Here is a 27,006-nt window from a genome sequence, read left to right as displayed (position 1 = left end):
TTGGTGTGACTCTAACTAAGCAAGTAAAAGATCTGTTTGACAAGAACTTCAAGTCTCTGAAGAAGGAACTTGTGGTGTGTGGGGGAAGATATATTTGGTTCACTGTTTTAGAGGACTCAGTCCATTGTGATAGAGAAGGCAAGGTAGTCATGGAAGATGGCTCAGATCTGGGCAGCACAGAAAACTAGAAGCCAAGTGGATGGTAAACCATAAGTCTAACTTGGAATTACCCCTTCCTCCAGCAGCATCCCACCTCCAGAAGGTTCCACAGCCTTCCTCCCCAGCCACCAGCTGGGGACCAGGTTCCTACTGTGTTTTTACCAAGAGCTCTTGAGTCAGCTAACATTGTTTCCCATCCCATGTGAATTTAGAATTACTAGGTTCTGCAAAGATGTAAGATGTGGTTTTGATTTTATTGTATTTGTCTATCAATGTGGAGAACAGTTTCAGGTTCTTAACAGTTTCAAGTTCTTCAAACTGAAAGGGAGAGATTTTTGTTTCAATTTTTTAATTTATTTATGCTGCATCCATTGTTTTCAAAATATGTTTTGAATCAAATTTACTAAATTAGTTGGTAAGTATTTTATTCCTTTAAGACAGTTGAAGATGGGAGTTTTCTTAGTTTCATTTCAGATTGTTTGTTGTAGTGTATGTCAGTCTATTGCCAGTCTTCACACACTGATCTCACAGAAATGGCTTATTAGTTCTATTAGTTTTCTTTAAATGGATCCTTTCGGATTTTGTATATACAAGTTCAGGGCAGCTGCAAATGGTTACTTTTGCAATTTGCTTTCCAGTCTAGATGGCTTGCATTTCCTTTGGCACACCTGTACTTTGGTGTGGAGTGTCCTTCACATGCCCATGTACTTGAATGCATGCCCCAGTTTCCAGAGGTTGTGGAACTGTCAGAAGTTGGTGTGTAGACGGAAGAAGTAGGAGCTATGGAGCATCCTGCTGCAGCTGGTTCTGCCTCTTACTAGGCACTGCACACACTCCGTCCTCCTACTTTAGCCCACTGAGTTGTGTATGTAGAGATGAGTAACTAATGCATGCCCACCACATCCATTTGGATTTCAATCAAGTGGCAACTGATAGGTGGGTAAATTGTGAAAGTATAAACATGCTGTCAGTGTTGACTTTTGGTCTGGTTTGAGGGCAAACAAATAACAATTTGACTCTAAACACCATGGAAACAATAAAGTGTGATAGAGTTTCCTGGTGCTAAATGAATGTGAATCTGGAGGAAAAGTACTTGCCTCCAAGACCTATGACCTAAAACCCACGTGGTAGAAGGAGAGCACCAACTCCTTCCTGATTGTTCTGTACATGTGCACCGCAACACACTCACCCACATGCATGCACATACACACAAAATAATGAATACAAAATAAAATTATTCAGCAATTAGTAATTATTATTCCTAACATTTTTGTGAAGGGTTACATTTACTCTACCAGGAGCTTAAGCCTTTTTTATTTTTGTTTGTTTGTTTGTCTTTACTCCACACTAACCAAAGATGATGAGGGCTGGGAAGGGCAGGGCTTCATATTTCCCGGGTCTTTCTACTGGCTGCCATTGGTTTAGCACCATGGCATCTGCCCAGTGTCCTAACAGCATGTACGAGCATGCACTCCTTTTTAAAAACTGAGCTCTGGCGCCATCTAGGGGCTCTTTTTTCACACCCATTTTGTTTAGACTTTACCAAACTTCTTCCAAGGAAATGCAGCACAGAGAAAAAGGTGACAGCTTATTAAATATTTTTTAAAGGTATGCCATTAATTAATATTTCAGATTTATTTTACTTTGTATGTGTATAAGTTTAGCCTGCATGCATGTATGTGAACCATATATGTACCTAATACAGAAGAGGGCCACCAAATCCCTGGAAACTGGAGTTACAGAGTGTTATAAGCTGCCATTTGGATGCTGGATATCCAGACCCTCTGCAAGGGCAGCTAGTACTCAACCTCTGAGCCATCTCTCAATGTGTAATTTTTTTGTACTTCAATAAAATTGTTCACTCTCTTCTGGGTGCTTAGAATGTGTTGTGAGAGAAAATGCATGCTTCCTACTAAGTGATTCTGCAGCCCCCAAAACAAGGCTGGCAGATGGATTTCTGTCTGTGGCAATTGCTGTGTCAGAAATACTTAGGATATGGAGCAACCTCAGGGAGACAGAAGTGCTGGAGTCATGAGTTTTAAAGCTCAATTAACAAACAGGTCTCAGTGGAGAGTGCTGGCTCACCACAGTGTCCAACAAATGGCTTCCAGATGAGTGACTTGACAAATATCACAGGTCTTCCTTCTGTGTGGGAAGGGGTGTATCTCAGGTAGGTATGGACATAGTGGCAACCACGTGACACTTCTGTATGCAACTAATCTTTTAATAGTTAAACTAACTGTACTTCAGAGCCTCAAGCCAGACTCCAGGAATCCACACCCACAATTTAGATGCCATTATATTTCTGACACATGGTATGTCCTTCCTGCCCCAATACTCTGAGAAGTCAGAATATTAGAAAAGTGGATTTAGGGGTATTAGGTATTCTATAGGTTTATTGCAATGTTTAAAAAAAATCCTCCCTGTAAATTTAATTAACTGGGTGGCTTCTGATGGCTTTGAAGTGACACCCGCTCCCTATGATGTCTAATTCACAGTGGGAGAGTTTCACTGTGGGCTAATTACTGATGCCAACAGAGAAAATGCTGTTCTAATGGCTAGTCAGAAGACTCCTGCCAGTTATGCATTTCAGAAGTATTTTAATGTTTTTAACCTTTGAAAATGACTAGATCTACACATGCAGGACCTAACTGGAAGTGTTTAAATACAGCTTTAAGCTCCAGTTTGCTCTAAACTGGAGAAATAAGTTAAATGAAATTTAAAAAAACTTAAGAAAACATTTTGAAAGTGTTAGACTCCTAGAAGTGGACATAACTCAGGATGGAGTTGACTTAATGTTGAAATAAAAGCATGAAGTCATCATTTTCTGGTAGGTCCTCTCATAGAGGCCTTGGCAATCCCAGCAAACACAAGAGATGGCTGTTGGGGTACTCCTGCCTCCCCAGACAGAGGAGGTGAGAGAATCTACTTTCATACAAAGATGGCTTCAAAGAGCTTTTCTCTTTTTAATTTGAAAAATTACAAATGGCACAGTAGGCACTTCTTTTAAGATATTTCCCACTTTATTGCAGCAAGAAGATGTAGGCTAATCAAGTCAGTGGCTAAGGCTATGGAATAAGACTGCAGTGAATTATATAGAGTATCAAATCCATGATTTTTTTCTAGATAAACTTACTGATATACATACTCATCCCATAATTTTATGATAAGCACTCCTTATTTACAGATGCAAATATATAGTAACTAAGCACAAAAGAATTTGTGATCTCAAGGCTAGGAATATGGAATTTCTTTTCTGAGGATTTTACTCAGGGTAGGAAAGATCATGTGATTCTGTGCTGTAACTCAATTCTTAACCTGCTTTGAATTCTCCTTGAAAAGCCTTCCCTAGCCAAAACAGGACCTGTACTGCCACCTGGTGGTAAATTTTCTTTCTTTTCTCCCTCTGGACACCTTTTTATTGGCTGTGACCAGCTCCTTGCTGTGATATCCTGCCCAGTCTCTAAATCTAATGCTGTTTCATCTTGTGTTTTGTCTGCGGACCCTTCCCAGTTCTCTGTGGTGCCCTTAGTGGCCTCCTGTGGTTGTTTCATGATGCATTTCGAAGGCAGAACAGTAGACAATGCATGTTCATGACCACATGGAGAGACAAGGAAAAGGCAATGATTTCTTATGTCTGTCTCACACCCATGTTTCCATGGCTAAACACATTGATCGAAAGTCATTACTTTGAGAAATTAGAATGAAATAAAATCACCTTGATATTTCGTATTGGATGATATTTTCATATATAGAAAAGCAGATTTTTTATGATTTTTTTATGTGCATGTTTTTTATCTTTTGCAGCTTTTGTCCTTCCTTCAGGGTTTGTTTACATTTTACCACGAGGGATATGAACTCGCCCAGGAATTTGCACCGTACAAGCAACAGCTGCAATTCAACTTGCAGAATGTAAGGATGCTCTGTCCTCCCTACCATTCCTTAGCAATAACCTCACGGTGACTCAGTTAGGACCAAGCCAGACCTTGTGTAAATGTGTGGCAAACTGAAGTAGCTTAGGGAGTCATTCTTTACAGACATTCTCATGACTAATTTTCTAGCTACTAGGTGAATGTATGCCAAGAGGAACTGATTTCATGATAGGAAAACATGTGCTACTGGGTTTTATAAAAGTATTACCGGAGTGGGGTCCTTGCAAGTTAGTGGTAACCTTGTTAGCTTAGAGGATGACAGGATGGATGGGATTCTCACATCCTCTGTGCCAAGTAGAGTTAGTACAGTGTATACACCTGAAAAATTTTAATGGACCTTAACTTCTCCTCACCATACACAAACAAGAACAGAAAATACAAGTGACGATGCATATGTTACTTAACCTGATTATAGAAATGATTTCACAATATATACAGATATCAAAACATCACAGGGACTCACAGTGTGTGTGTGTCTTTCATCTCTCAGTTACTCCTGAAAGCCAGGACCACAGGAGGGACTGGCTGGCTTTAGGCACGTCTCATTTGTTGTGAAAGCAGTGTTTCTCTCGTTCCAAAGGGAAGGTCTCTGGCTTCGCATTCTATGCCTCATATCTCTGAAAGCACGTGCAAAAACACCTGCTATTAATTATTTGCAGAATATTTAACTGAAGTTTTGGAGCATTCAAAAGCCTCGCTTTAACATACAGATGGGAGCCGTTTACATATTATCCATTTCTACCAGCTTATATTGTGATGTCCTCTAGCTCTTTTGGTCCCTGAATAGTGACACTTCCTCCATTGGCCAGTTCATTTCTGCTATCCTCAAACCTGGGGAAGAACAAGGTCCTAATGTTGAGTCATCAGTCACTGAATGCCTGAGTGGATAGCAATCTAGCCAAGATAACCTTCACCTGGTCTTCTGTAAAAGGTGTATGTCTCTCTGCTTATCTGGGTCTCATCATCATGGAGTCTGGACAGTATGCTAGGAGCTGGCATGGCCCTGCAGAGCTATGCCATTGGCTTTCTCTCATCATGTTGGGTTGCAGCTTTTACACTCAGGTTCCCAGCAGGAGTGGTTTTGCCTTTCGCTTGTTTGCACTGAGGTTTTTAGTTTTCTGTTTGTTTGCTCGTTTGCTTGTTTGTTTCAATGTAGAAGACAGTTGTTTGTCTTCAGTAAAAAAATAAATAAATAAATAAATAAATAAATAAATAAATAAAATAAAAGGGAAAATTGCAGATGCCAGAGAGTTTTTACTTTCAGTATTAACTACAATTACCTCAGTTGGGATAGGAGAAAGAACCAATCAATCTTTGTATTTAAAATTAAACAACAAGATAGTCCCCAGATAAAGGCCCTCCTCTACTCTGAGGTCCACCTGTCTTGTAGACTATCCATGGAGAGGCCTTGGCGGGAAGCTGTGGACATGGTTTTCTGACACACTTTTGTTGGGGTGAAGTTTTGAATGCAAAGCAGATTCTTTCAGAGCAAACCTTACTTTTCCCTACAGCTTAAGCAAACATTATCGTGTATATGAATTATTATTCTCAAAAGAAAAAAGAACTTAGATTTTGTGTGACTAAGTTTTACACCAGCCTTCTAACAACTGTATTAGTAATTCCAGAAACAAAGCCATGTGATGTGCCTTTTAACAAGCCTTTCAGCTGTAGGCCTCACTGAGAGGCAGGCGCTGGAGCTGAGGTTTTCTCAGTAGCCACCTTAATCTGTCCATGTGAAGCCTTCATTTGTGAGTTCATTATAGCAAAGTGATTTTTTTTAATTCTAAAATAAAATAAAATAAAATAAAAGCTGCTAGTACAAGAAGGAATTTTATTTTAAACTTGCTCATTGTCACATTTATCAAAAGCATTATTTCTTTCCTTCCTCAGAAAAGAGATTAAGTTTTTATGTGTCTACTTTTAATCTTAGCTAATCCAAAGCTAGCAGATGGTCAATAATTTCATTTGCTGTAATTCACTGACTTGGGACTCTCCACAGAATGTGTGTTGGAAAGTTTCTCACACACAAGAGTCAGAGAAGGATGTCCAGGGTCATCCAGGGATGTTTCTACTGCAGTGACTCAGAGAGGGCACACAGCTCAGCACAGCAGAGTCCGTTTACATTGAATAGACCTGAAGGGGTCAAGGTTACCCTGCTCTCCTAGGCAGCTTTGAAACTTGAGTTAACAACTTCTGCAAGCCTGGTGGAAAATGCTAAGTGAGTTTGTGGCTTCTCTTCACCTAAGACAAGGAATAACTTTGAAAGCACTCGGCAAGAAGTGGAGAGACTGATGCAGAGGATGAAGTCTGCCAACCAAGATTACAGACCACCCAGCCAGTGGACCATGGAGGGCTATCTTTACGTCCAGGAGAAAAGTAAGTCCCAGAGACAGACTTGAGATCTCTCTTTTTACTTTCCTATTTATTTTCAATGTGTTGGGGATCCATGTGTGTATATGCATGTTTGCATGTGTGTGAACACATGTGTGGTTGCATGCAACATTTAAGCACTCATGCACATAGTCGTTCATGTCATCTCCCACATCACTCTACCTTTTCATGTAGGCAGAGTCTGTCAGTCAAGCCCAGAGCTCTCCCAGTGGGGCTAGTCCCATTAGCTAGTGCATTAGTCAGGGATCTAGAGAAACAGGTCTGATAGATTTATCAGAGGGGCTTATAGGCGGTGATCCAACTATGATCAGCTGCTCTTCAGTATACACTGGAATCCCAAGGAAGTAGGCTCTAGTAACAGTGAAGGAATGAATTTGACCTTGCTTGCAAGGGCAAACAGACAAAGACAGCAAGCGTCCTTCTTCCCTGTCTATTATATAGCCTGTTAGCACCTTTATATGGTCCAGGTTAAAGGTGGATTTTCCCACCTCAAATGAAACAATCAAGAAGTCCCTCAGGTGTGCCCTTTAGCTTGGGTTTTAGTTAATTCCCGATATATTCAGGTTGACAAACAAGAACAGTCGTCACAGCCAGCTTGTTCTGAGAGTCCCCATCCCTGCCTTGTAGGAGGCCTGCCACACCCAGCCGATACTTCACCTGCCTTCTAGAGATTCAAATGCAGGTCTTTATGCTGGCATAGCAAATACCTTAACTCCCAAGCCATTACCCTAGCCCCTCCTTGTAAAAACGTGTGCATTTGTCTGTGTGTGTGTGTGTGTGTGTGTGTGTGTGTGTGTGTGTGTTGTGCACATGAACACCTTACTATGCCTAGGTCAGAAGATAACTTGTGGATCTCCTTCCACTATTTCTGTCCCAGGGATTGAACTCCGGTTGTAAGCCTTGGCAGCAGACCCTTCTACTGCTGAGCCATCTAGCTAGCCCTGAATTTAGTGTGTCTTATAATTCAGCATGCTACACCACACACCTTGGTTACTTACCTGAAAGCATCACTATGATTTCATATTGGAAGACTGAATTTCTGTACAGAATGTAAGGCAGTCTTCTCTCCATCAGTACCATAACCAAAGTGAGGAAGTGTTATTAGCACAGGCTTTAGTGCAGGCTCTCCAATGAAAAGAATGCAGGGGTCAGTTTTAGAAGGCAATTGCAGCAGTGCTCTCTATTTAATGTCCCGTGGGAGCTTGAGTAAGAACGTCCTATTGATGATGATGCAGGGTAGACTGCACTTGTCATCTTTCCCTCAGTGGCATCATGTCATTACATTCTGGGCTCTGCCAGTTTTCAGAAGTAAAAGCAACAATGATGCCATGTCACATTGACACTCTCTACTTCCTGAAGAGAGAAAACAAATATCAGGTGCAACAGAGACCTGTCACAACAACCCCATGCCCAGAATGTTCTTCCCACAAAAATCAACATAAATCCACTTATATGTGGGTAACTGGGCTCCTTTCTGTGTTGGGTCATTAAATGAAACAACCTTGACTATTTTCACCAAACTAACCCATTTTCATGTCAGATGTACCCTAACATGCTATTCTTACATTTGTGATGAGTGAGCTGTTATTTCCAGCCTCATGGATCAGGATGTGCTTTGGAAAGTAGAAAACTGCATATTTAGGTTTTTGCAGCAATGCCAAATCAAATTGCCACCAAGGCTTAGAAGCATTTGTGCATGCACTCTTTGTTTGCCTGTTTGTTTTTGTGGGTTTTTTTGGAAGGAGGTAAAGCTTTATACAGCTTATAGTTTTACATCACTGACCCTCAATGAGAATAGTCAGGACAGAATCTTGGAGGCAGAAATTGAAAGAGAGATAATAGACAAAAACCACTTACTAGCTTGCTTTCTGCAGTTTGCTCGGTTCCCTTTCTTATAGAGCCAAGGCCCACCAGCCAAGTGATGGTACCACTCAGAGCGGACAGGGCTCTCCCACATCTATAAGCAATCAAGAAATAAGTCTCACACATGCCCACAGGGCAGCTTGATAAAGGTAATGCCTCTGTAGATACTCCCTTTTTCATAGTAAGTCTAGGTTTGTATCAAGTTGACAAAAGCCATAACATCTACATATGTCAACTTCGACACACAAATACATCACCTGCAGCCATAACCTTTTCCTTTCTTCTCCTGCCCATTGAGACTCTAAGATACCCATGGGAATGTGTTCCAAAGTCTCCATGCTAATGGTGGGAAAAGTTGGTTTAGTTGGCAAAATAGTGTAGTTGAAGGGTTTGTGAACTTGAGAACTCAGAGCTGTAGTAGTGACTGTGAAGGAATTTGTTGTGCATGTGTGAGATGGTCACTAACAAGCCAATGAAAGTTGCATGTGAGATACTCAGGTTGTGCTCAATCATTAAATAGTGTCATACAAGCACATAACAATTTGATGGACAGACTTGGAAGCACAAATTTCCACACAGTCTGGATGGACAAGGGACCTAGGCTCAGGTGAGGGTCTAGGACTGTCTCTCTCATTAACTGTATGTTCCTTTTAGATTTGAGGTTATGAATCTTGATGACTTTGCAGCTATTTTATAATTATAGAATAAGAAATAGCTATAGTGCAACTATTTTAAATCTGACTAGCTTACAAATAAATGAGACTTATACTATGGTTATTTTATTTGTCTTTGACAGTTGCTAGGGGGTAACCCCTAATTTACTTTTTTGACTACTGGCCTGGCTACCTCCCCACTGGTGTACTCAGATCCTTGTTCTTTCTTGGGCTCATGGTTCCTCTCCCCTCATGGTAGCTTCAACCTCTCCTCTCCTTCTTCCTCCTTCTCCTCTCTCTTTTCTAACCCCAACCAGGTAACTCAAAACTCACCTGCCTCTAATCCTGCAATAATTGGCTGTAACTAATTTTATCCAACCAATAGTTTTAAATTAAGGAGCATGCTTTGCACAACAAAAGCTGGCAAACAGGAGAAGTCACTCCTAGGCCTACACCTTCTGGTACAGAATTTAGCGTTACAATACATAGCAACAGACCAACAAGTATTAATTAGTTTTGAGGCTCCAGATCATAGATCAATCCACTGGTCATAGACCATTCCATCAGTTCAGATAATATGAGGTATAGATTTGGCTTGGCACACGGCATGTGAGGATATTTGTTTTAAATTTTTCAGCTTTGAAGGGTCAGACTGAGTGTTATCTGACAGTAATTTAATTTGTACTGAGTATGAATTTCACCAAAGGTGAGGATTTGTGGCATCGAGCAGCATGCACTGAGAAACACACTGAGACATCCCAAACTGAGACGCCTGATGATGTGCTTATAAAAAATAGAGAGGGGATATGTTTGGGGGGATGTATAGTCAGGTATGGGGAAAGGGGGTGCCTCCACAGGCCCATGGTGAGGTATCCCTTCCCTCTGAGGGACCAGTCACTTGACAGTATAGAATAGAGTTTATTTAGGGCTTGGGGATGGGAGTTGAGAGAGTAGTAGGGACAGAGAAAGGCAGAGAGAGAGAAAGAGAGAGAGAGAGAGAGAGAGAGAGAGAGAGCAGAGAAGAGGAGTAGAGGTTGGGCTATGAGCACGTGGAGAGAGGGGGAAAAGGTCAAGAGAGAACAAGAAGTCAAGAGCAAGAGAGAGTGGATGGGGTAAGTAGCACCTTTTATAGTGAGTCAGGCATAGGGGGACTGAGCTTAGATAAAATGCTAACATTCCCCCATTTTAGCTTTATTAAACAAGAAAAAATTAGAAAGAGGAAATAGTGGAGCAGGAATAGGGTCATCGTGATCATTAACTACTTCCTGCTGTCTTTGGGGTGATGTGACTCTAAGAAACCTAGAAGAATAGGTATGAGAATTTTGGTTCACTCTTAGGAGAGTTGGCTGTTTCCTTGTTGTCCATGGTCTACGGAACCATCTGTGGATAGATCAGAGAAAACAAGTCAAGTAGAAGCATCTGTGTATGTGAGAGAAGGTTGGAGAATCTGGAGATTGCTTCTCTGGAGCTGTCCTGGATGTAGTAAGTGCCTGGACTTGACAAGAGACTGAAAAACACAACCCACACATGCATACACGCATGTGCACACACACACACACACACACACATTAGATGTACATTTGAAACAGAGGAATCCCACCCTAAAGTGGGAACTTTAGGCTATTGATCAGTAGATATACTTGTCTGGATGGAGTCTATTTGGTTCATGAGACGTATATCTGAGTGGGTTTCCTGTAGTTTATAACTTTATAAAAGAGATAACAACATGAGTGAACTACATGAAGTGTCTTTAAAATAACCTTTTCATGGAGCAGAAGGAACAAGAATTTGTGATTATATAGTTGGATCGTATAGTTTTATTAGAGTTAGGCAAATTTATAAGAACTCGAATAATGTTCGGACAGAGGCATAGCAAGAAGAGGAATTATGAAGCATTTAGTCAATGGAAACCTAGTTTAGGTAAGGAGGTAACAGATTACATCTGTGAACGCTTACACCTGAGCTTGTGGATCATTTATTGTGACGTCTACAAGAAATTTGGCAGTCTTAGCTAGTTAATGAATTAATGAGTAGATGGAGTGGTGGCTTACCATAGGTTAAGGAGATAGGTCTGTTTTTTAGGTCATATATTAAAAAAATGACAGAGTTCACCTATAGTCCAAACAGTTCCCTGTGGTCTCTGTGGTCTCCATGGAAACTTGGGCAGAGTTAGTCTGGCTTTCAAGCCCAGAAAACTGAGAGCTTATTATGAAGAGCCCCCTACCTTTTTTTTCCATGTGGATCAGATAATGCGTGAAATGAGAAACGGGCCACCTTAACTTAGACAATGAGGCCTGTGACTCTCTAGTCTGTCCACAGTGTTATTTTAGTAGTTTTCATACTCCAGTAAAAGGAAGTAACTTGTAGCCATTTCCATAGCTTCTGAGACCTTGTGGATAAACTGTTACGGTTAGGGAGACTCTGGCTGTTACGAACTTAAGTATATTAGCAGGCTTCTGACAAGATTGAGAGCTAAATCTGTTGGTCATATCTGAATAGAGCACACCATAATTTATTGGCAGTAGCAAAAATCATCATCCAGACAGGTTAGGAATGAAAATCTTAAGTAACTTTGACAGGTTGTGTAGTATAAAAACAGATTTTGCATTAGCAGAGAAATAGTTGGCTTAGAGTTGGTATGGACCAGAATGCAAAGAATCAGAGAGCTGACAGCTGTGCCATGAGACCGTGGTGATGAAAAATATGTCCAGGCAGTTTCAAGCCTATGACACGAACTGATCATGTAGGCTGTGGGAGCAGGCCAGGGCATGGGGTGAGAAACAGGCATGTGCAGTTGAGGCACAAGGCTTGGGGTAGGGGTAGTGGAACAAATGCATTGCCTGAAGAGCACAGATCACTAGAAGCCACAATTACAATGTATGTGCCATAGGTAGCTCAGGGCACAGTGATGATGGTGTCAAGGGGCAGTGCCGCAGTGTACACAAGACTCAAATTCGAGCAGGTGGGGTGGGTTTCCTTCTACCAGCTGTAAGTGCAGTCCAGTGCTTCTGGGTGTGGGCAGGCACTGGCTGCCTCACCCAGCCTGTGGTAGGTGGAGAAAAGGAAGCGCCTGAAGTAGCTTTCAGTATCCCAGCAACATGTGCACTTTTCTTGTGACTGCTGCAGGGCTTGCAGCTCAGTTCATGAGTCCTGGGCAGAGAGGGAAAGTGAGAGAGAGAGAGCTCACATTCATGTGAGAGAGCACAAGTAGAGACACCAGAATGAAAATGTGCCCACCTGGCAGGAGACAAAGTGTGCTTCTAGCAGTCTTGGGCAGGCCTCAGGTGACCAGAGAAGGCAGTGTGGATAGCAATAGGGGCAGATAGGGTGAGACAGGATCACAGCCGCTTTTCTCAAGGCTGCAAGCTGAGTAGCAAGGTAGGGATGCTGGCAGCCTTGGAGGGCAGAGAGCCGGAGCAGGGGTTGCAGATGAGAAAACAAAAGTCTCCACAGAAAGACACCCTGGTAGGATGCAAGGGGCAGGGCCATACCTGCTTTTCATGTGGCAAACCAGGAGCAGAGCAAATAGCAAGAGAATTAGGGCTGTTCCAGGGCTGGTAGAGCATCAGCTGCAGAAGTGCTGGGAGGGAGGGAGGGAGCTAATGAAAGAAAAGGGGGGTGGGTAGAAACCTACATTATGGATCGCTAGCAAGAGAGTTGTTTTAAAGTGCCAGTTTAGTGGCCATGTAGATATATTGCTTTCTGCTTACTGTGAATTAGACCAAGACATCCCAGTAAGTAGGGACAAGGCAGGGAAGACTGACCCATGAGTGATAATACAGTTATTAACTACTTCTACCAGCATCCTGAGGGTTTTATTAATTACCAGAGAGATTTCTAGCATAGGCCAGACCACCAGGTCATCACATGATGGGCTGGGGCTATGCTCTGGGCTGGTGTCCCTGAACTACAGAAAGCAGTTTACCCTGACCTAGGGTTTCTCAGCAGTGAGAAAGAAACTGTCTCAAAGGAGAAAGAAAAATCTCACCCAAGAGAAAAAGTCCTAGAGCAAGAGTCAGTGAAAAGACTAAATGTCTCCATCCTCAAGGGTAGCACAGGAGTAGCTCTGAGCTCAAGAACTCTCCCTGGGACCATGGGGACATTTATTCTGAGCAGTGCAGGGACAGGGCTTTCCAGTTCTCCGAAGTTTGAACTAGCAAGCATTGGAACTCCATGTAGTAGTGGTGGTGGGGTGGAGGGGAGGGTGCAAACCTACAGAGTTTCTAAATTCAAGTCATGGAACCATATGATGTGTTTATACAAGATAAGGGGGAAAGGAATATGTTTTGGTGGAGGTGTAGTCAGGTATAGGGGAAGGGGGTGCCTCACAGACCCATGCAGATGCATCCCTTCCCCCTGAGGGACCAGCCATAGGATGGTATAGTATAGAATAGAGTTCATTCAGAGCATAGGGAGGGGAGTTAACAGGATAATAGAGACAGAGAAAGAGGAGAGAGAGAGAGAGAGAGAGAGAGAGAGAGAGGCTGGTCATGAGTCATGAGCACGTGGAGAGAGAGGAGGGGGAGGGGAATGGGGAGAGAGGGGGAAGGGTTGAGAGGACAGAGAGAAGGCAAGAGCAAGAGAGAGTGGAGGGGGCAAGGCGTCCCTTTTATATTGAGTCAGGCATAGACAAACACAAAGACTGGTCGGGTACTCTACACTTGCTTCTAATCCATACAAGCCCCCAAAAGCTCAGAGTATGAGAGAATTGAAATCCCAATTCATATTGTACCTCATATCACCATTGGGAAAGTATGCACTGAATCTGCAATAGAGTTGCCAAAGATCCAGTGTCGGGAAGAACAGGATGCATATAGAAGGATTCACAGCCTTATACATCTGGACTCAGTGACCAAGATCCATAATGGCTCAGTATTTACCAAGAATTTGTGCAGTCAGATGTCAGCAGTCAGTGGGCCTCTACTGCAGTGGTTGGAGGACAGATTGGAGCAAAACCACCAGCATTTGCAGGAGTTGCAACAAGAAAAGGAAGAGCTTATGAAAACACCTGGCATACGATTTATTAAACTAAATGAATTTTGAAAAAGATAAAGATGGAGAGAGAGAGAGAGAGAAAGAGAGAGAGAGAGAAGGAGGGAGGGAGGGAGGGAGGGAGGGAGGGAAGGAGGGAGGGAGAGAGAGAGAGAGAGAGAGAGAGAGAGAGAGAGGAGGAGGGGGCATGCATCCCTGTTTATATTGAGTCAGGCATACCTGGCTGTTGGCAGGTAACTGTGGGGTGTAGCTTAAACAAAATGCTAACATTCTCCCATTTTGGTTTAATGGAGACATCCACTGAGACACACACTGAGACAGGAGAGGCATTTTGGCCTGATTATATTTCATGTTTTCTCCCTAGATAATAGATACTCTGATCCATACATACATACCATTTCTTTGTTTTTTTTTTAATTAAAACTTTTGTACACTCTATTTTGATCATGTTTTCCTTTTCCCAGTACTCATCCCAGAAACCCTCACTTTCCTCTTTTCCCAGTCAATGTCACAACTTCATCCCTCTTCATCTTTCCCAAAACAAAAACAAAACACAGCAAAAGTTGAAAGTCAAAGCAAATTTGGTTCAATTTGCCATTTTTTTTGTCCCATTTTTCATTCTAAACAGAAAAAGCTTAGGCTTTGGGCTACCTGCCAAGATTATCTTGACCTACTTCCTCTTCAGATCCGTATTATTCAGTCACTAGGCAGTAGTCAATTCAGTGGACAGAGTCATAGCTTGCTGACCCATCTCCAGACAGTGTAGCATTTGCGGGCAAGTCTCCTAACTGCAAATCTATTAATAATGTAGGGTTGAGGGTAGCCTGTTTAGACCTCGTGAGGACTTGATGTCCATACCTTATTGTTAGAACTGATTTTCCTCAGGGTCATCTTGAGCCTCTGCAGTGCCGACCTTTCCCTCAAATGGTTTCATTTATTTTAATGGTACTCTTCTAGGTTACAGAAATCATGGAAATCTTTAGTTCTCTGTCATGGAACCTAATCTGTCTGTTATGTCTTCCTAAGACCCTTTCACTCACACCTCCCCCTTACCTCTCCCATCTCAGCCCAGGCTGGCCTTGTGCAAAGGCCTCTTCAAGGCTTCCCCTCCACCTTCAGGCTTTCCACTCACTTCTCCCCTGTTAAAAGGCTTCTTGAAGGTCCCCCACAAAAAGCTCCTGTGTTTATGCACTTCTTATGAGGGAACACTTGAACAGTGTCTGCCATTGGAGACCTTCATAGGCAAGATGACTCCTTTCTATTATGAACCGCTCTCTGATACTGCTTTTCTGTCCCAACACAGTTTCTACTTGGGATTTCTCTGGTCCTGCCTGTGTCATGTATACAAATGGCACTGGTTGTATTTGGCCCGCTGTATCTTCTATAAACTAGTATTTTACTCTATGTGTACACCTTTGGAATCCTTGCTGCAATCAATGATGATAAGATAGGGCAGAGACAGTCACTGTCTTCTGGATATGGAGCTCTTTATTTGCATTTGACCTACTGATATTATCTGCCTCTGGGCAGCATTAAGTCCTCTCTAACAGTCTTCAATTAACCTGGGAAGCACATGGGTTTCATAGTCAATCTATTGGCTTTCCTTGACTGACATCCATCCTTTTGATTTTGATTAATTTTTGAAACAGGGTCTCATGTTCAGACTGGCCTTGAAATTACTATATATCTGGGGATGCCCTTGAACTACTGATCTTTGTGCCTCTCCACTTCCCTAGTGTTGTGGTTTTATGACCCTGCCACTACACCCAGTGAATCTGAGCTGGGGAATGAACCTAAGGCTTTGTTGATGGTTAGATAAGCATGTTACAAACGTCTGCATTTGCAGCTCTCTCTTGCTTACTGTGCTGCTTTTTCATACAGTTTTCTGAACGTAGCCTATCTGTTCCTATTTATTCCTCTTGAGGCTCCATGAATTAGTAATAATATGTCTCAAATATCTCAATTTCCAGTGATATTATTAAAAAGACAACTTCTGCTGAATCCTTGTTCATCTGTACAAGATAGGCTTGTTTTATTTAATTCCTAAAATGACTTAGAGCCCATCATGTCAGCTACCTATATCTAGAGACACTCTCTACACAGGCTCCCCAGTGACCACAGCTCACAGGGACTCAGGTACGGGTGACATTATCCCTCCTGTCCTCCAGTACGACCTCTGTAGTCTCACTCTCAGCCCAGTAAAAACTTTCTTACAAGTGTCTCTTCTTCCACCTCAACTCTATGCACTGGAGATTCCAACTCTTGCTTTAGGCATATGGTTCTCTAGCCCTATCATTCCTGTCTCTCAGACAATTTGTTGCTTTACTGAAACCATATTGCAGGATCCCCTGCTCCCACCACACTTCCAGGGTCCTGGAGACATGGCTCTAGATGTGAACAGGGTCCTTTTAGCCCTTTCCTAAAGCCACCTTCAGCTATTTCTCCTAATCTATCTCTATTCCTCTCTAACACACACACACACACACACACACACACACACACACACACACACACACAAATGTAAATGCATACCACTACCACCATTGCAACTACAACAATCATAAAATAACAGGGATCAACAAACACTGCTCATTGATATTTCTCAATAATCATCTCAATTCTGTAATAAAAAGACAGTTACTAATAGAATGGATGTGAAGACGGGATCCATCTTTCCACAGCATCCAAGAAACACATCTTACCTGAAAGAATAGGTAAACTAATAGAAGGGGATATTCCAAGTGAATGGGACAAAGAAGGAAACAGTGTACACATTTTATTATCTGACAAAATAGATTTCAAATCCAACCTTATTGTAAGAGATAAGAAGGACACTACATCAAAGAAAAAGTCTACCAAGAGGATACCACAATTCTAAATATGTATACACCAAACATAAGGGCACCTACGTTTAAATACATATTACTACACTTCAAATCACATATTGATCCTCAGGTAGTAATAGTGGGTGACTTCAGTACTCCACTCTCAACAACAGACAACTCGTCCAGACAAAAACTAAACAGAGAAACTGTGGAGTTAATTAACAGCATAAATCAAATAGACCTAACACATATTTATAGAATATTTCAATTAAACAAAAAGAATATACTTCTCAGCATTTTATGGGACTTTCTCCAAAATTTGCCACATATTTGGACATGAATCAAATCTCAACAGATATATATGAAAACTGAAGGAAGTCCTTGCATCCTATCTGACTTCCATGGATAAAAATTGGATAACAACAAAAGCAAAAACAACAGAAAGTATACAAACTCATGGAAACTGAACACCTCACTAGTAATAATAAATTACTTAAGACATAAATTAATAAGAAACTTTGAAACCTTTTAGAGTATAATAAAAAGGAAAATATATCAAAACATATTGGACACAATGAAGGCATCTCTAAAATGCAAGTTCTTAGCACTAACTGCCTACATAAAATAGTTGGAGAGCTCTTATATTAACAACTTAATGGCATATCTAAAAGACAGAAAACAAAAAGAAGAAATAGCACTCAAAAGCAGTAGGTGGCAAAATAATCATATTCATGGATAAAGTTAATAAAATAAGAGCAGACAAACAAATACAAAGAATAAATGAAACAAATAGTTGCTCCTTTGAAAAAATCAACAATATTGCTAAACCCTTAGCCAGATTAACTAAAAGCCACAGAAAGAAGATCCAAATTAATAACAGTAGAAATTAAAATGGGGATGTAACAACTGACTCCATGGAAATCCAGAGAATCATAGGGACATTTTTTAAAAACTTATACTCCACCAAACTTGGAAACCTAAAAGAAACAGATAAATTTGTTGGTACCACCTCCTAAAGGTAAATCTAGATCATATGAGCAACTTAATGAAAGCCCCTAGTGAAATAGAAGCAGTAAATTAAATCTCCAAATAAGCTGGGCTGTGGTGGCACACTCCTATAATCCCAGCACTTGGGAGGCAGAAGCAGGCGGATTTCTGAGTTTGAGGCCAGCCTGGTCTACAGAGTGAGTTCCAGGACAGCCAGGATTATATGAAGAAACCCTGTCTTGAAAAATAAACAAACAAATAGCTCTGAGCTGTGGGTCTCCCTAGCTTGTGGACCATGGACTGATTCAGTCCATGAGAGCAGTGGGAGCAGAAATGTTTAACAGGGGGTTCGGAAGCTCTGTGAGTATGTACAGTGAATAACCACACCCAGACCTCTTGCCAGTAGGCAGATCAACTTTACTAAGGGTAAGCAAAGGTTTATAAAGTTTTGAGGGACTAAAGGCAGGAACATCAAAGATGGGCAAAAGTCATTGGCTAAGGGCTTTAAAGAACCTGAGATGCCTCACTATTCAGGGGATTCATTTCAGTAATCTCAGGTGCTGGCTGAACAAGTTTTGTCAGGAGTAAGGAAATTGACCCTATAAACTAATTGAGGTTATGTGATGTTCCTCTGGTAGAGGCAAGTATGGGGGCTTAGAATTCCCCAGACAAAGTCATAGGAGAAACTCTGTTAACAAAGGGAGTCCCCATTACACACTGAGCCTCAGAAGGTTATCTGGTTAATAGTAGACTTGCTAGTAGACTTGCCCTGAGTTAGAAGTTTTCCCACACTGAGCCAGGTGGATTCATTGCAGAATCCCACCAGACTTTCAAGGAAGAGTAATCCTCAAATTATGCCACAAAGTAGAAACAGAAAAAAAAACAGTACCTAGTTCTTTTTCAAAGGCTACAATTAATTTGATACCTAAACCACACAAAGACTCAAAAAGGAACATTATAGTAGAATTTCCCTTATAAACATATATACAAAAAGTTCTTAACAAAATAATTGAAAACCAAATGTAAGAACATGTTAAAAAATTATCCACCATGATCAAGTCAACTTCATCTAAGAGATAAAGGGATGGTTCAACATATGTAAATTGATAGCTGTAATCCACCATTTACAGCAGAACACAGCCCAAATCAACCTAACAGAAAGGGACTCGAAGCATTTCCATTAAAACCAAGACCAAGACAATGTTGTAAGATTCAAAGAACTGAGTCTTATTGCGTCCAGGATATCGTCCCACTCACAAAAACACAGAGATGGAGAACGATGCAATTAGCATGAGGTTTTTATTGATCCAGTATACTGGGGTCATCTAGCATTCAGGCAAAGGCAACTCCAAGGAACAAAAGCACACACCTTTTATACCTTCCCAGTACATAAGTTTACAGCATGAGTTGGTTATTTCTCATCGGAGGAGCCCATTGTCTTTTGAGTCCATTGACCTCTGTGCCCTAGGTGAGGAGGAGATACAGGTTGCAAGTAGGAAGGGTAGGGAGAGATCCACCCCTACTGGGGACGTTTCCTGGAACCAAGCATTACCCTCCCCCGGCCCCCCCCACCCCCCGCAATTAGGGCATCTCCTGGGGATGGATGTTTGCTCAGTAAACCCTTCTGAAGCTCTCTGTCTTTAGACTTAATGATCACTCCTAGCTCCTCGGTATTTTTATGAGGTGTCTCTATTTGCTCAATTCTTACAACAAGGTTGTCCATTCTCCTCATACCTATAATATAGAACTTGAAAACTTGAAATCTTAGCTAAATCAATAAAACAACTGAAGGAGATAAAGGGGATACATATTAGAAAGGAAGAAGTCAAAGTATCTTTGTTTGCAGATGATAGTATCCTATACAAATTCAACAAAGTAGCTGGATCCAAATTAACACCCACAAATAAGTAGCCTTCCTATATAAAAATGACAGATGAACTGAGAAAGAAATTAGGAAACAAAATCTTTTACAATAGCTTCAAAAATATACAATATCATATTTTACAAGCAAATTCAATTCTAATAAAACAAGTGAGACAAAAATTTTAAGATATTTGAAGAAAGAAATAGAAGATATTTTCAATCATAAGATTATTTCAGTGCAATTATTTCAATTATATATTATAATTATATAATTTTCAATTACATAATTTTTTAATTATAAAAATATAATTGAAGAAGGTAGCAGAGAATGGAAAGATCTCCCATACTCATGGATCAATAATATTAATATAGTGAATACAGGTATTTTTCTAAAAACAATTTAGAAATTAAATATACCAAAAATTTAACACAATTCTTTGCAAACTGAAAGGAGAGAATTTAGCTTCATATGGAAACTAACACACCCACACCCACCCCCCCACACACACACACACAGGAGACCAGGATAGCTAAAACAATTCTGATTAATAAACGAACTACTAGAGATATCAGCATCCTGATATCAAGTTGTACTACACAATTACAGTAATTAAAAAAAATCACCCTGAATGAAGTAACCCAGATCCACAAATCAGTTATGGCACATATTCACTTATGTGTGACTATTAGCTGTTAATCCTTCAATAGAAAGGCTATTATTTGAACCGTGACAGATGTTAGGTATAGAGTAAGGAACCAAGTGGAAGAAAGGATCTCCTAAGGAAGGGAACATAGAATATATAATTAGATGGTAGGGTTGGAAAAGGAGCATTAAACGAGGAGGTAGAAGATGGAGGCTAAAGGAGACTAGGAAAGGGAAGAGAAGGAAGAATAGCTACCGCTGAAGGGCTATTGGAGGACTCACAGAGAAACTAAAGCAGAAGCTTCTTAAAATATAGACATATGTGAAAGAAATCTAAGTGGATTTCTCACCAAATAACAGGAGAGACAAAGTCCCAAATAGACGTCTCCTCTCTTGAAGAGAACCTCCAGTACCAGGGGTGGGTTATCCAAATAGACGTCTCCTCTCTTGAAGAGAACCTGCAGTACCAGGGGTGGGTTATCCAAATAGACGTCTCCTCTCTTGAAGAGAACCTCCGGTACCAGGGGTGGGTTATCCAAATAGATGTCTCCTCTCTTGAAGAGAACCTCCAGTACCAGGGGTGGGTTATCTAGCTGAGTTGCTGGCCAACGGTATATTATGGAAAGACCTAAACAGCTCAGCCTATTTCCAAGGCTATTGGTTGCTCTTTGTAAACTGATGTGCTATTGGTGAAGATAAGACCAATATAACTCAGTGAACACGGAGAAGTTGAGCCTCACTCCTACTCACTGGTGTTCTAGTAATGGAAGGTCCTCTGCACACTGCTAGAGGAGAATGGTGAACACCAATGCAGCTACAAACACTTTACAATGGTGACCTGACTGTGACATGAGCTAGTGCAATGGTGGACCAAACATGTGGCTCTAACCAACTGTATCTCATCGGGCTTAAGGCCCACTCCATAAGATAGAATGCATCTGCAACACTGCTCAGGTGGTCAAGAACCTGGGGACCTAGGGTAAAACCAAATACTACTGTTCCAAACAAAAGCAGAACCAGAATAAAAAAGCTATAACAACAAAAGAAACCCCACACCAGGAGATCAGTGTCTCACTCAGCCATCCCCAGAGATCCCTCTTCCTGCAGTAGATGGAAAGAGAGACAGAATTCCACAACTGGACAATGTACAGAGAATGGGAGACCTTCGAATGCTCAGTCCTAGATGGGATGTCTCCGTCAAACTCCTCCCCTCAGCGCTCAGGGAACTATGGGGAAGAGGATGTGGGAAGATTGTTAAGAGTCAGTGTGCATGGAAGACACTAAGGAAACGAGGCCTTCCCGACACAGCAGGACTAGTACACACATGAACTCAGATCTGTTCCTAGGCAATGAGCTATCATCACCTGATAACTGCTTACAGATAGTTTCTCCAGTGAGTCACTAGGCCTACTAACCATTCTTAAGGGCAGGCCTCACGGCCAGCAGTAGATGGCCAACACAAAATGAACTCAAGTATTTCTGTATAGTTTTTTCCCCCAAAGCAGGGGTCTTATATTGCTTTATTTGGGCTTTAAAAAATATTTTTAAAAAATCTTTTACGTGTCCATTATGATTTCCAATTTTGAGTTTGTGTGTGTATATATGTGTATCTATATTTCTTCTATTCTTTCTTCATTTCTTTTGTTAATTTGTTTGTTGTTTTATTCTTGTTTGTTCTTTTAAGAGAAAGAGAGAAAGTGTGGAGTTAGAATAATGGGATGTGGAGTAGATCTGGGACGAGATGAAGGAAACCATAATCAACATAAAATGTATGAAAATAACTTTATTTTCAAAAATAAAATAATAAAAACCATTTACAGTATTATTTCTTTAAAATGAGCATGGCTGGCGGGCTTCCTTTCTTAGGGGCATCGTGCTTTTTTATAAAGTCTAACATGAAGGGTTTGAGGTAAAGGTTTATAGTAGGTATTCATGAATATGACCCCCATCGGCCAAATATCTGTCACCTCTTTCTTTGGTCACTGAGAAGGATGACTGGGCTTCTTTTGTTCTGCAGCCTTGGAGTTGTGATAAAATTTAACTTTTCAGATTCTTTAATAAGGGGATTTTAAACAACTTATCGAAGACCATCTCCCATACAGCTGCCAGAAAGCCTTGAGGGGAGATGCAATTTGAACAGCAAATGCCATCACCAAGGGCAGGTGGCTTCACATGTAAGATAAGGCAGGAAAAAATGACATTTTCCATTTAAAATGTCATTGTAGCATGGTGGCTGCTTCGTTTTAAGATACCAGCTGACCCTACTTAATATATCCTCAGTTTGTATTAGCTGTGTTCCACTCAGTGCCCCCAGTTGTTAAGTAGTTTACCTCGCATGACACAGAGTATCAAGTTGTGTCAAGTACTGCAATGTGAAGGGCTTTCACAACAGAACTGGAGCTAATTGCTAAAATCCCTTGCGGTTGCCAAGTGTATGTGTAGTCTGTCATTTTAAAATCTAAAGTAGCTTAAATATTTACCAAAGTTAAAGCTGACACCAAGGGCACTGTTATTAACAAAAACGAAACCCAGCAGCTCCTGAAGCACTGTCTCGAGGGGCTGTTTTCTGTTCTAATTGCTTGCCTTTCAGTGGGGTGTTCCGAAATCAAGCCAGCAGTCACATTATACATAGAGGTGGCTAAGAAATTCTATTTGAAGTGGTTGGAATGGGAGCTGAAGAAGCTTCAAGGAAGGGAGCCCTAAGCTCTGTTTCCAACCCACACAGCCCATCATGGCATTTGGATTCAGGACAATCTTCTGGGTAATCGCAGGCTCTTCTACTTTGTCAAGAAAAAAACAGAATGAAGGATTCACTCCACTGAAGACACAGGAGCATCTGTTTCTTCAGGGACCCTAGCAGCCCATAACATAGATTGCTGTGCTGTGAGAAGGGGGATAATATTTATGGGCGAAAGAAAGTGAGTGTTATTCATAATACACATTTCTTTTTAATACAAATGATATAAATAGGGGATTTTTTTCCTTAATTTATTCATTCACTTTACATCCCAATTGCAGCCTCACAGTCCCACCCTTACAAATCCCTCCCCTCATCCCCCCTTTCCCCCCTTACATCCCCCCTTCGCAGAGAGGGAGAAGATTCCCTTGGGTACCACCCACCATTGGACATTACAGTAGAACTAATCACATCCTCTCCTTCTGAGGCCCAGCTAAGCAGTCCAGTTAGGGAAAGGGGAACCAATGACAGGCAACAGAGTCAGAAACAGCTTCTCCTGCAGTTGTTAGGGGATCCACATGAAGACCAAGTTGCGCATCTGTCTAGGTCTTGGAGGCTCTAGATCCAGCCCATGCATGCTCTTTGGTTAGAGGTTCAGTCTCTGTAAGCCCCCATGGACCCAGGTTAGCTGACTCTGTAGGTCTTCTTGTGCTGTACTAGAAGCCCCTCTCCAGCTTGATCAGTTCTATCTTCTGCTTTTCCACAAGACTCTAGGGGAATAATTTTTAAGAACAATTGAATTTATTTTATTTTATTTTATTTTTTCATTTTTTATTAGATTTTTTTTATATACATGTCATATGATATCTCTTTTCCCATTTCCTGGAGCCCAGGTGGGCCTTGGCCTTGCCAGGTAGCTAACAATGACTGTGAACTTCTCTTGCTTTTGCCTCTTAAGTGCTGAAGTTCAGCCCTGGAGACCCATGTCTGTTTTTGTGGGGTCCCTACCTTCCAAGCTCCATCCTCGGACTTATTTCTCTCACATCAACACTAAGAGGAAGTAATTCCAAGGTTAAAATGTCATACAAAATGTTCATTTACTTTTAACTCATTTGCCAAGTGCTTACTTGACTTGTCAAGTCCTGACTATATGTCTGTCCATATTCTAAGTACTAAAAGTATTCTAATCGGTGGCCAGGGAGAGTGGCCAGGGAGAGCCCTTTGGAGCCGAAGGCAGGAGCAGGAGCTCAAGGCTAGCTTTGGTTACATGGTAAGACTGAGAATAATCAAAGCAATACCCCATCTTTAAAAATACAGTGACATATAGTCAATGTCTGTGTAATTGGTTTTTCAAATATTTTCTGTCCGTAGTTGTTTGGACCTATTGACCAAATTCCATGTTTCTAGACAAGGTGAAGATAGCTGAAGTTTACAGATGGGCTCACTTGTGAGTTTCCAGAGTCTCCAAGGGAGCTTGAGTAAAGCTCTGTGATGTGGTCCTCAGTTACTTTTCCTCAGACTGGCCTTCCTCACAGAGAATGCTCCAGCTACAGCGATGTGTGGACATGTGCCCGTACACACTCAGGGACAGAGCATTTCGCCAAATCTGAAGTGGTTTTTGTTTCCTGCACTAGGACCTCTGGGCTTCACATGGATTAAACACTACTGTACTTACGACAAAGGAAGCAAAATGTTCACAATGAGCGTCTCCGATGTGAAAACCAGTGGGAAGATGGTGAGTAAGCTCTCTCCCTTTTAAGTTAAAAGCATGTCATTTAAGGAATGGGAGAAAAATAGTCACTTGTGCTTCCCTGCCCTAGTAACAGCATGCATTGTTAATAACTGAAAAGTTCACTAAAAGGTCACTAAAGACTTTTAGTGATCTTAATGACATTAAAACTAATGGTTAGCATTTTTTTTTATTTACCTGGGGCTACCATGTGTTTATAAGCAGTTGAGTTGCAGGTAGGAACCTTTCAGTAAATATCTGAGGTGCCCTCCTCCATTTCTGGCTTCAGAAGAGGCATCTACACTATGGGTTGATTACCAAACAAGCAAGGGACGGCCAGTGCCTAGACCCAGCTTGTACCCAAGATTCTGTATCCTGTCCCAGCCAGCAATGCTATAATGCCCTTGTGTGCCCTAGCCTCTGACATTCAACAAATTCACATACCGAAATGCTGACTAACAAATTTTTTTCAAACCAACAATCTTAAGGCTCACTTCCCCAAAGGTAAAGTTGTCACTAAATGTTTCATGTCTAGTGAAGATTGCAGACCATGATGCTCCTTTGGTGAAATGGTGCAGTCTCTGCTGCGTATCAAGTGTAGCTCACTCTTTTTCTCTTTTGTCTTTTGTCTGTGTCTTTCCTTCCTTATGTCTGCTTGTCTTTCATTCTTTCTTTTTCCTTCCATCTTTCCTAATTTCCTTCCTTCCTGTCTGTCTGTCTTTCCTTCTATTTTGCCTTCTTATTTTTTGTTTTTAGTTAATCAAACCCTAACCCTAACCCTAACCTTAACCCCTAACCCTTAACCCCCACCCCTACATCTACCCCTAACCCAATCTTGTAAATTAGCTAATTTGGTCATGTGCTAAGAATTCTGGAGGTGGATTTTATCCTAAAGATAATTTGTTCCAATCTTATTTTAACAGATGAGGAAGTTGTTTCCAGAAAGTAAATGAGTTACCCAGGCACTTTGTCATGTAGGACATGGCAGAGTATTGAAGCTAGAAACATTATGATGTATTAACTGAAACTTATTGTGCTCAGGCATCCACCAGAGCCTAATAATTCAAAGTGAAAGACAGACATAAAAGAAGGGGAACATGCCAGAGAAAAAGAGCCTGTGGATAGCTTCACCTGCAGTCATTAAGTCACAGTTCCCATTTATCTGTGACTCACTTAGAGTAGCAATTGACAGAAATTCAACTTATGTGACAATAATGCAAACAAACTAAGCCAGACTGCTGGTAATAAATCTGTGAGGCTCACAACCACCGAATGGTTAACGGACATTGAACTTTTATGCATTCTAGATGGGTATCTCACATATAGAAGAGGATTCCTGAGAGTCCTCAAGCCCTTTTCCTGTCCCATCCAGAGAAGATGCACTTTATTCTCCAAGAAGTGAGATAGCAGTGAAGCCATGCATGTTATGGCTGCCTGCAGGAGCAGAATGGTGAATGTGAGCTTTCCTATTCTGGAGGCTCCTTTGGGACTTGGTGCAAGCAACTTTTTATCACTCCAAGGCTCCAGTACAAAAACATGGCACTAATTTCTCAGCTATCTGTATCACACTTACTTTTTTATAATAGAGGATTTTGATGGAGAAATAGTTCATTATCCTAGCACACGTACCGCACATGCATCTGTGATGTTACAGTGACTGTATCGTATCTTTCCCAGTCCAAGAGAGTGTACACTGCATAGTGCCTGCTCTTCTTCAGGGTAAATGTGTCTAAAGGCACAGGGGAATCTTATGAAAGGTTTCTTTGAAACAAAACATAGAATATTGTCAGTGAGAGGAGAGAATTAGAAAACAGAGGGAGTTAACCCTTTATGCATGACATATTTTTAAGTTAATAGTTCCAGTTGAACCTTGGATCACTGTACTCAATCCAGTCCCTTATCTTACTAACCATATACCTTTTTTTTTTTCACAGAATGGCCTTGTTACTGGTTCACCTGAAATGTTTAAATTAAAGTCATGTATTCGACGAAAGACAGATTCCATTGACAAACGCTTCTGCTTTGACATAGAAGTGGTCGAAAGGTTTGAGCATTATTGTCCACTTTGTAGTTTTTACTTAGTTTCTGTCTGAAGAAAGCACAACATGAAACAATGTAGAGCAGAAGTTCTCAATGTGTGGGTCACAACCCCTGCTGGTGATGAACCTTCTCACAGGGGCCATATGAGACCCTTGGCAAACATAAATATTTACATTATGATTCATAAAAGTAGCAAAATTATTATTAAAAAGTAGAAGTGGAGATAATTTTGTGGTTTGGGTCACTGCACCA

The 27,006-nt window shown here is 41.2% G+C and overlaps 1 protein-coding gene across 1 annotated transcript in view; it reads left to right on the top strand.

Annotated features, from left to right (window-relative positions):
• The window catches only part of Arhgap42 (Rho GTPase activating protein 42), a 244,151-nt gene that overhangs the window by 180,716 nt on the left and 36,429 nt on the right, over positions 1-27,006 (top strand). The window contains exons 7-10 of the mRNA XM_031344323.1: positions 3,967-4,071; positions 6,338-6,467; positions 24,620-24,720; positions 26,649-26,758. Coding sequence (XP_031200183.1) covers positions 3,967-4,071; positions 6,338-6,467; positions 24,620-24,720; positions 26,649-26,758 — 446 coding nt within the window. The remainder of the gene's footprint in view (positions 1-3,966; positions 4,072-6,337; positions 6,468-24,619; positions 24,721-26,648; positions 26,759-27,006) is intronic.

Source organism: Mastomys coucha, unplaced genomic scaffold (genome assembly GCF_008632895.1).
Source record: "Mastomys coucha isolate ucsf_1 unplaced genomic scaffold, UCSF_Mcou_1 pScaffold23, whole genome shotgun sequence".
Taxonomy (NCBI): domain Eukaryota; kingdom Metazoa; phylum Chordata; class Mammalia; order Rodentia; family Muridae; genus Mastomys; species Mastomys coucha.
Note: the sequence above shows the minus strand (reverse complement) of the source record. Positions and strands in the feature narration are given on the sequence as shown.